This window comes from Mytilinidion resinicola, assembly GCF_010093595.1.
Source record: "Mytilinidion resinicola strain CBS 304.34 unplaced genomic scaffold BDZ99scaffold_4, whole genome shotgun sequence".
Taxonomy (NCBI): Eukaryota; Fungi; Ascomycota; class Dothideomycetes; order Mytilinidiales; family Mytilinidiaceae; genus Mytilinidion; species Mytilinidion resinicola.
This window is the reverse complement of record NW_022985440.1, coordinates 1040401-1050931: the sequence shown is the minus strand read 5'-3', so window position 1 is coordinate 1050931 and position 10531 is coordinate 1040401. Positions and strand designations below refer to the sequence as shown.

General features: G+C 50.8%; 2 protein-coding genes across 2 annotated transcripts; one reads left to right on the top strand and one right to left on the bottom strand.

The window, feature by feature from the left end:
* Positions 1-799: 799 nt before the first annotated feature.
* Positions 800-5947, bottom strand: BDZ99DRAFT_410290 (uncharacterized protein). Its single transcript, XM_033716579.1, has 3 exons — positions 5898-5947; positions 5384-5844; positions 800-5336 (listed from the first exon to the last, which is right to left on the bottom strand). The coding sequence occupies exons 2-3, from the start codon at positions 5733-5735 to the stop codon at positions 910-912; spliced, it is 4779 nt and encodes a 1592-aa protein (XP_033580982.1). The 5' UTR covers positions 5736-5844; positions 5898-5947; the 3' UTR covers positions 800-909.
* Positions 5948-7137: 1190 nt separating this feature from the next.
* Positions 7138-9142, top strand: BDZ99DRAFT_554203 (cytochrome P450; the record flags this gene model as incomplete). The annotated part of the gene is made up of 3 exons (XM_033727120.1): positions 7138-7266; positions 7322-7532; positions 7582-9142. 3 exons carry the CDS (start codon positions 7138-7140, stop codon positions 8871-8873), a joined length of 1632 nt encoding a protein of 543 aa, XP_033580981.1. The 3' UTR covers positions 8874-9142.
* Between the last annotated feature and the right edge of the window lie 1389 nt (positions 9143-10531).

Sequence of the window (10531 nt, the reverse complement as noted above, 5' to 3'; positions counted from 1 at the left end):
GTGGGGATGCCCAGTATTGTAATTTTGTGTTTTGTGACTAACCTTGGCTTCCAGGACCCCAGACGAAGGATTCAGATCCCAGGCGCCATGGCTCCGATAAGCTTGACAGGGGCTTTGAAGCTTGTCATGCAGCTCACGGCGCAAGTGGCAGGGCTGTGCCCAGTGGATGAGGTTTACTGACACCCAATTACCATGTTGTCCAAGCGCTACGTCACGACCGCGGCCAGGCTGTGGAGTATTCTAAAGTCGGGTGCGTTGTATGAAAAAGTTGAAATCTAAAAATAATGATGTCTGGCGTGGACGAGCATGATGATGTGGGGATACGAAGGTAGGTTCGAGTGGGAGGAAATGTACTGCTATGATGCGTATTTCAGAGAATGTTGCTCCACGTGATTCGAGATGGCTCACCTTTGACATACAAGTATGTAGATTATCACGCCGTATGGGGACTGCAAGACCAGAGGACTAGATCATGGTGCAGTAAGCTTTACATCACGGGCTGGCTCTAAATGATGTGTTGGAGAGCTTCGGGCAGTGTCAATTGGGTGCAAGTAGTGGACTTAGATACTCAACCGATAGGCCTTACAGTCTATCCTTATTCTCTAGAGTCATTTGAGTACTTCAGGCAAGTGTAAAACTGATCTTCGTTTGTTCCAAGTGAGTTAAGCTGGCCACCCTAGTTTGGAGGCGATAAGTAAACTTTGCAAATTCCTTTGAAGGATGGCTTCGAAGACCCTGGTAAATCACGATGTCAGAACAATACCATGTTCGAAAGTAGTGATAGATAATGCTATTATACGGACTATAGAAACGTGATCAGACATCCCCGATCCAACACCGCGCCATAGAGAAAAGCGAAAACTCCTTGCGCAAAACCTAAAGTATATACAAGACATATGCAAGCGTCGCCTACTCAAGTTCCATGTCCATAGGCAACCTGGCATCCACATTCGTCAAAAACTCCGTCTCCTTCCCCGGCGCATACGGCGGCAAATCCTTCGCCTTGAACAAACTATTCTCCATCATCGATTTCTGGAAATGCTGATACGCTTTCTTCTGCCTCTTGGCCAGCTTTACACGATAGCTCTCATACTGCTCCTTCCCTGCCGCCGCGAAGAGATATTTCGGATGAATTCCAATCGCCTGCGCGCCCTTCTGCCCGAACCCGAATGAGCTTACGATGAAAGCCTTCACTCCTGTTGACGTCTTGAGAGTCTCGCTTGGGAAAGCGATATGGTCGAACTTCTCGAGCTCTGCGTCGATATTGTCTGCATTCCGGTTGCCCGGCACGAGACCCGTATCCATAATCTGCAGACACCCGTTCAGCATCCATGCCGCCGCGGCGCCCTTGGGGTGGCCTGTAAGGTGCTTCTGGAAGACGGCCTGGACTGGGTTGCCGCGTGTGCGACCGAGCTGGGTCATCTGCTCTTGGATGACACTGCATTCATTCAGCTCGTTCATCACAGTCGACGTGCCATGGAAGGACGCAACGGAGAGATCGTCGATTGCGAGACCCCAAGTAGCGAGAGCGCCTCGCATAGGCGAGATGCGAGTATCGCGTTTCCAAAAGTTGTTGCCGTAGGTGTTCATGGTTTCTTGTCGCTGGCTTTGGCTCTCGGAGAGGATGGCGGCGATACGATGCTTGCGGAATTCGTCAATGTCGAAGTCAGGTTCGTTGGACTTGTAAGAGGTGAGCTCTTCTTCGAGGAAGGTGAGTTCGGAGTCTTCAGTGGCTTTGATCTGGTTCATGCGAAGGTCGATTTGGCGTTTGCGATAGGCAATGCTCATTAAGGGTGAGTCGAAGGCGCCACCTTTGGACCGGCCACTGGCGGTCATGATACCATGGCCAGGGGCTGGCAATGATCTGCCAGCTTTGTCGCTAGCAGTCCGCGTCATAGCCATGATGCCGTGAATCGGCAAACCCATTTCAAGAGCGAGCTTTGCGGTGGTGAGAACCTGGATGCCGCAGCCTTCAGACTCAACAAACCCGCCCCTAGTTGAAGTGGCAGGTCGAGACATCTCCTGAGGATCCCTGCCGCGGGCCATGTCTGCATCGCTGCTGATGGTTGCCTTCATATTGGCGAACTCGTACGCAACATCTTTAGCTAAGTAATCGTAGCCACCAACAAGTACAGCTTTCGCTTTGCCGCTGGAAATGAGCTCGAAGCCCACGTCAAGTGACTCTAGTGCGGTTGCACACGCGCCAACGGGCGTGATGTTGGGTCCGGAGGAGGAGAGCAGAAGCATATTGATCCATGCACTGCCGGTATTAATGAAGGACTCAGCCAGCACATCATTTTGAATAGGTCTATCCAGAAATCGCTCTTTGTAGATACCCTGCAACGATGCAGCTCCACCATAGCCGGATCCGACAGCGACACCGAGCTGAGAAACGTGGATGTACTTATAAAATTCATAGGGGTCGGTAATACCGGCGGTCAACAAAGCCTCAGCGGTGCACACTAAAGCATATAGTGTTGCAGGATCAACTTGGTTAATAATATCCTCAGCAATACCGTATGTTCTTGCAGACCACCCGGTAGGAACCTGGCCTCCAACGGTGCGGTCGAAAACCAAAGCCTTAGGGACCATGAGACGGGCACCCTTCTTGAGAACTGCAACGCAGTGGTCCTCAACGTCGGTGATTGTAATCTTGTTTCCGTGCTCCCTGATCAGGTCTGTGGCGGTATCGTTGGAAACCTCGAAAGGCGCGAAATCAGCCTGTAGGTCGATCTCGTGAAGGACCTGCCGAGCAGACGGGTCCGGGCCATCTAGCGAACGAGCATCAAAGAAGCGAATGCCGCTGTGCTTCAGAATGTGCTGCTCGTACTTCTTCTTGATATCGAGATCCGTGATCGGCTGGTGACTTTCTTTCTCGACCCACCCATGATACGGTACACCCTCAGCGCTTTGATATTCAATGAGTCCCATCATCCAGGCCATCTCGATATGGCCTTCCAAAGAAAGTTCCCCATGAGCTTCCATTTGCCATCGAGTGCGAGAGCTGCCATGTGGTCCGACTTCCCCGTAGCCGCATACGACCACGACCTTTTCGAGGTCGATCATGCCTTCTAGCTGAGAGAGCTGTTCGACCTCTGAAGAAAAGTCAGGAAGTTTGGGAAAATCGAACTTGATGTTGGCTCGCTGCGTGAAAGCAGGGAACTGACTACTTGCCGGAGATGAGACACCGTGTTCTGCCTGGAGTTCACGAGCCATAGTACGTCGGCTGGCGCTGATGTCTTTGATTTCCGAGCGGATGATGGCGACTTCTTCCTTGAGGTTCGGAAACGAGCTCATGCCCCCGCTGAGGTCCGCAAGGAGCGGCTCAGTCTGGCAAATGTGAAGAAGCGGCGAAGTCATCAAGCCCAGGATATTCAAAGCCATCTCAGCTTGTGAGAAGGTCTTTACACCCAGGCCTTCAACGCCTTCGGCTACGATGTCGTTGTCGTTCATAAGTTTAGTGCCACGAGTCCATCCAATGACAGCGCCGCAGATGGATAGGTAGTCGGACCAATCTTCCGTGTGCCATTTGTTCAGAAGTCCTTCGAGACCAAGCTTCGATTCCGAGTAGAGCCCGTCGCCTCCGAATACGCCGTGGTTGGGCGATAGAGGAAGGATAACTTGCGCAGGTCTAGTGTCAATCCGACGAGCCTCTTTAGCCGTCTTAATCGCTCCGAGTAGCCTCAGAGTATTTGTGAGCATCATTCTATGAGCCAGTTCTGATTTCGAACCAAGCTCAACCCCGTTAGAGAACTCCGAGATAGCTGCGAATGGAACAACGTGGTCTAGATCCCATTCCGAGTCGTTTATACTATAGATATATTCGATAAGGGCTTCCGTATCTTGCTGGCTGCCTTGGTTGAACGGCACGACCAGCAGGCTGGAGCCTTTGGATCCAAATCTAGAGAACATCTCTTGGTAATGGATGGTGGTCTTTCTCGAGTATGAGCTCGTGGTAACTACGACCCTGGCGCCTCCAGAGAGAAGCCCTTGTAAGATCTTTGAACCAATGGAGTCCTTTCCGGCTCCAGTGATGAGAACGTTCTTTCCGGAGAACTCCAATCCTTTTGAAGTTGACTGATTTAGAGCCGTTGCGAACTCGTCTGTCAAAGGCATGGAGTCCCTCCATGATCCTCCAGCCTTCTTCTGTATTTTCGGGAGGGAAGTGTAGCGAAGGCCAGGAGTGGCTACTTCAGTAACTGATGAGGTATCTGATGCCGGCACGTCGAGATTATGGGTACGTATGTTGACGCTGATATTGGTAATCTCCCCATTTGCGTCTTTATCAACGATGATTTCTTTCAGGGCTTGCTCCTCACACGCCTGTACGCGCGCAACCGGTTCCTCAACGAACTGTATCACCCCGTTGATATCGATGGTAGTTCTTGGCTTTGTGAGCTTCGCAGACGCAATAAAGGCTGGTGATCGATGGAGAGCCATTTTACAGTCCGCGAGAAGTTCCGCGAACCAGCTCGTTACTTCCACTGGTTGTGATTTCTCAGCCTTTATCTCAGCCAACATGTGAGTGAGAGCGGAGTTCAAGCGCGCACATGATTTATTGAGCAAAGCTTGTCGGCGGGGAACCAGATCTTCGTCGTTGATATGAATGCTACCTTGGCGGATGCCATGGTAAATCTGGAAGAGGTCCTGTACTGCCCAATTCCAGTACGAGTCGTATTGCCGAGCCTTACGACGGTCGAACAGTGGTTTGATACCAGTCGCGTAGTCATTGCCGTGTTCCAGATTCCATAGATCAAGTTCACTCTGGAGGTCTTTTAAGTCGTTCCGGATTCTTGCAAGCTCGTCAGAACTAGGTCCAGATTTATCGCCGACGTGCTTGGCATAGGCTTCGTAGATCTCTCGGTTGAAGTCGTCATTGCGTTTTGTCAAGGCTTCTAGCGCCTTGGGGTCGATGTTGACAGCAGCACCAGCGGCACCAGAAGATATCGCAGCCTTTTGGACTTGAATACCGGCAGCGGATATGTAAATCTGCACGGTACTGGACCAATATTCTCTGGCTTTGTCTTCGGAGTCAAGACGGGCTGCTGGTGCAGTCTGGAGGGAGGAAAGAAGAATACAGTCCTGTCTTCCTGCGCCAAATCCATACTCATGTTCAAGCATGCTTCGCACTTTCGTCAAGTTGAATCCACCTGGCATCTTGGATGTGAAAAGTTTGTCGACCATGGACTTCGTCCGCCGTCCTAGCTGCCCAGTAAAAGACTTCTGAAGCATGGCGGCGAGTTCTTTCAGAGGAATGTCCTCTGCGCCATCAGGTGCGGACCCAAACTCGGTGTCCAGGTCGCCTGTGATTTCATTTTGCAGAGTAGATCGTCCTGCTTAGAGTCAGTTATACAAATCTCAGCCGCTAGGTTCAAGGCCGTACCTCGAGAAAGGGCCTTGACAGAACTGTCGAGAGCCAGATCTTTCGGGCTCTTCTTCAAGGCAACTGAAACGATGGTTATGATTATATCTGCAGCAGACACAGGAGCATCTTCAATGGGACTAACGGCCACTGCCGCAGGTGGTGTTGACGATATAGGTGGTGTTGAGGCCACAGTAGGCTTTGACACCTCAGCCTTCGTGTTGACCACCTTTGCCTTCTTTGCCGGGGTCGTCGTTCGCTCCTTTTGAAAACAGACATCCTGCTTATTACGCTTGAGGGACAGAAAATTTCGAGATACAGAGTTGGCGGTATCGAAAGGTCGGTACGTGAGATCATGAGTTCTCTTCATCATCGTTGTAAGGGTGTCTGATGGCCCGATTTCGACAGTCTTCTTGGTCTTGAAGTCGTGCAGAAGCAGGTCCTGCGTCTCGGTCCATCGCACAGGTGAGCAGAACTGGTGTCTTTAGGCTAATGCATTAGTAGATATTGCACGAAGTTGGACTAAGAGACAAACGCGAGGAGTTCTATGAGCAGAGTGTGACACAGCTCTTGTTGCTTCGACGGGCTTGAATGGGCGTCCATCTTTGCGGAGACTAATGATCGGGTTCAGAACCTTTGGACAGCGTTTGTCGTGTGATGATCAATTAAAGGTTGAAAGGAAAAAGATAAGGTTTCAAACACAACCCGAAAATAAGGTAGAGAGATGATGTATTAGAGCGACGAATGGAAGACACTGGAAAGGTAGATGATACAAATAAAAATGGAAGCTAATGACTCTGGTATAATATGATGATAATCTCGGGCTGAAGTCCAGTAGCACCTTGTTTCAAAGTCGAGCTTCTACAAAATTGGAAATGTAGCAGACCGCAGCACAGTAGCGTCCTCATTTCCAACCCCTCAACGGCCGGTACAGCCCCGAGGGGAAGGCATGGTGAACGTGCAGCTCTAAATGCTTAGCGTTCAGCACAGGCCCACATTCGGTGGCTTGATTTCCTGGACTCAGCACTCAAACGGCTGAGTGAGACGGGCTTGTAGCGAGGTGGCGAGGTATGTAGCGAGCTGGCAGCTGGAGGGACCCCGCCCGCAGATCGAACGTGTGTTGTACCGCTACTGAGATAGCGACAGGGCCCTGCCCGGTGGGCCGGTGTAGACGCTAAGCTAGAATAGTCTTGTAAAGTTACGGGCTTACCTCACCGACTCTCTGAAACGACAATGCACGCATCAGTCGTCTTCCCAGCCCTATCTCCCCATTGGCCTCGTTCCAGGTCGTCACAATTGTAGGGTACCTGCTGTCATTGCACTAGGCTCGCCCTGGTCTGCTACTGACCGATTTAGAATCACCGCAGCATAGTCCCGTCTACAAACGCATCGGGAGCTTGCCGAAATGTCTTCAATGGCCTGTAATCCAGCACTGATCAGGAGATTGAAGGCTGGAAGGTGGCAGTGTCTCTGAGGCTGGAGCCGTGGCAGCCGGAGTCTTCCTTTCTCTCAGTCACCCATAGCCCATGATTAGATTGAGGGGTGTGGGTAGTGGACTAGCAGTCCGTGACTTAGGCTAGATTGCTGCGGAGATGATGGATCGTATATATTCTAGTGTAAAGAATGTAGAAGCTTTTCTAGTCCATCTCCTTCGTTCTCATTTCTATCTACTTTTAGTTTTTCTGTCCATCTCCTTGGTTCAGTTCAATATTCTCTTTTAAAGTTCATCTCCTTAGCACACCTATCTATTTCCTCTTCGTCTCATTCGCGTCACGATGACGACCCCATTCGCTGTAGTTCCCCCAACGGCTACGGCCATTCACATCACCAAGGCACTTCGTTTGGCTTCAAGTCATAGTCTGGTTGCAGCGTGCTCGTTGGTGGGGCTTGGCCTCGCTCTCTACGTATGTCTTCTCCAGTAATATAGACTTTGTCATACAGACTGACATGTGCCTTTAGATTTTCGTTAAGATCATCTACTCTATCTATTTCCACCCTTTGTCCAAGCATCCAGGCCCCTTTCTGGCCAGGTTCACCGATCTTTACGCTGGTTATCATGCATGGAAAGGGGACATCCACATCGACATGTGGCGATGCCACCAGAAGTATGGCGACTTCGTTCGCTATGCCCCAAATCGCTTGAATGTAAACACTGCTACGGGTATCAAGGGTAAGCTGCCTACCTTAGCTTCCAGCTTCACATACTGATCATCGTTTAGATATCTATTCGCAAAACAAGAACTTTCTAAAGAGCAAGAACTATTCCGCTATGGTCCACCAAGCCCTCAACACTCTCACCGTCAGAGAGAAGAAAGACCACGGCCGCCGCAGACGAGTCATCAGCCAGGGTCTTTCCGATGCTGTCATCCGCAACTTCGAGCCTGCTATGCTTGAAATCATCAACCGATTCTGCGATCGCATGCTTCAGACTGTCGAAGAGGAGGCAGAAAACTCAAGTGTTGAAAAGGCCTGGAACCCGACACGGAACATGTCGGAGTGGTGCAACTATCTGGCCTTCGACATCATGACCTCTTTGATTTTCCAAGGCAAATACAACATGCTCGAACGGCCAACTTACCGATACGTTGTAAAGGTCATTGAAACGTCGAATATCCGTGTCAGTTCCATTCTGCAAGCACCAATCCTGAAGATGTTCCGCCTCGATAAAGTCCTGTTCCCCCAAGCTATCGCTGCTAGGAACGCATTCATCGGCTTCGTCGGCAAGCTTCTTAGAGACACCAAAAGGAACGACCGGACAGCTCGCAAGGATCTCTTCCAAATCCTCTCAGATGCCAAAGACCCTGAGACCGGCCTCGGCTTCAACAACACGGAAATAATTGCTGAGAGCACAACTCTCGTGGTTGCTGGCGCTGACACCGTTGCCACCGCCATGACTTCCGTCTTTTTCTACTTGAGCCGCAATTCAGATTCCTATGCCCGCGCTGCCGCGGAAATTCGCTCTACCTTTGACAGCAAAGACGATATTAAAGGTGGTGCTAAGCTTAGCAGCTGCCGCTACCTCCGTGCCTGTATTGATGAGGCAATGCGCATGTCTCCCTCTGTCGGCCTCGCCCTTTCCCGCGAAGTTCCAGCTGGCGGTGCTGTCGTCAATGGCGAGTTCATTCCCGGAGGCTGCGAAGTGGGCGTACCCATCTACAGCATCCACCACAAGGAAGACTACTTCGCAGATCCGTTCAAGTACAACCCTGACCGATGGCTCGTCGAGAAGGAGGCCTCCACACAGCAAGCTATCGATCAAACCTCCGCATTCGTCCCGTTCTCAACAGGCCCAAGAGGCTGCATCGGAAAGGGCGTTGCGTTGGTCGAGATGATGCTCACGATGGCGGTTGTTCTGTACAGGTTGGACTTCAGCACTGCAGCGGGCGACAAGTCCGGAGGCAGTGTGGGAGCGGAGTATGGGAGGCACCGTCTAGACGAATTCCAGCTTCGGGATCATATCACGATGTCGAAAGATGGGCCCCTGCTCCAGTTTCGCTCTGCTTCGTCTTAGGGCTTGGCTTGCTCTTCTCGATAATTTACATTGTTGCGCGTGTATGTATATACATAGATACCACTTTGAACCTGAAGCACAGCGTAATTGAATTATATTGGATTACTTTTAACTGTTATTCGAAATGCTTCATCTTGAATCTGTGTAGACTTTCCTCGCGCCGTCATAGAATAGTGCCTTCATATATCTTTAGGGATATGAAATCAAAGAAGCTCATAATTTGAAGGAATCAGGAAGCTGGCTGGGCGACCTCAGGCAGTGGTAGTCAGTGTGGAAGTGAATCCTTGATTGTATTCTACTGAAGGGGCTGAGCCCATATGTATTACAGAGGCCTGCACGTGACCAGTAGATCCGGAAGTCGCGTGGCCAAGAGCGTCAGATTGATATCTTCCAACAGTCAGGTGTACAGGAATTAGTCGCACACCCCATGGAATCAAATCCTTATTCATGCTTCGAAGCACCGCAAATACTAGCAGAGAAATGTGCAAATATTTACGAAAAAGCACCCAGAAAAGTGAACATCTCTTGCACTCGATGGCAAATGGAAGCTCATGGGGAACTTTCTTTGGAAGGCCATATCGAGATGGCCTGGATGATGGGACTCATTGAATATCAAAGCGCTGAGGGTGTACCGTATCATGGGTGGGTCGAGAAAGAAAGTCACCAGCCGATCACGGATCTCGATATCAAGAAGAAGTACGAGCAGCACATTCTGAAGCACAGCGGCATTCGCTTCTTTGATGCTCGTTCGCTAGATGGCCCGGACCCGTCTGCTCGGCAGGTCCTTCACGAGATCGACCTACAGAAACGTTGAAGATATGTTCTTTATTTAGCAGGGCAAAACATCCGAGACTAATCACCAAAAACCTCGAGTACGTTGAGCGTGCCGCCCGCTCGTATAGTCTGACAATACCTACGATCAACCGACGCATGAAAGTCTGGCTAAATGATTGATGTCTCGCACGTGACGGCATCCGCTTTGGGTATCGGGGCACAGGGACCGTCTCAGCGGAGCTCCCACTTTCATCCTTCTGCATCCATCGTCCTCCCAGCTCAACGGTCACCCACCCCATCACTCACGCAGGGACCGCTGGACAAGCATTGCAGACCTTGTAATATGGCCCTCGCTCACCGTCGCTAGGCGCCACGTGGCATGCAGGGAGGCGCAGACGTTGCAGGGTACCGCTGAGCCGCTGGAGCTCCACACCGCAATACATAGCACCGCACGTCTAGCGAGCGAGGCGGCCTAAAAATACCCACGGAATGAATCTTACCGTCTTGTATTACCCTTCTAGAAGACGGCCGTCGCAGGGGGCTGTACATGGTCGACTCTGTGGGTCTCGTCAGCGCTGTCACTGGCCTCTAGTCCAATTGCAGGAAACGGATCTTCGGGATAGTCGGAGTCTTTCTACTACCCAATTTTGAACTCAGCCTCTCCAGCCTACAACCTAGGTACAGAGACTTGCGGACAAATGTGCTGCGCAGCATCCGGCTTAGAGACACCAAGAATGGATCATTCCGATCGTTGCAGTCATCCCACTAATATCGACATGGCCAACTGCTAATTCACAGCCCTCAACTGTACATTCAATCTCCTACTGCATCTCAAACCTTTGACTTTCCTATCCTTTTTGTCGTTATTTTCCTTTTGTCTACTT

Excerpts from the sequence above, each read along its gene's own strand:
- BDZ99DRAFT_410290 (XM_033716579.1), bottom strand. The coding sequence starts at position 5,735 with ATGATGAAGAGAACTCATGATCTCACGTACCGACCTTTCGATACCGCC. Across the intron at positions 5,337-5,383 it reads TGTCAAGGCCCTTTCTCGAG|CAGGACGATCTACTCTGCAA; the intron begins GTACGGCCTTGA and ends ACTGACTCTAAG.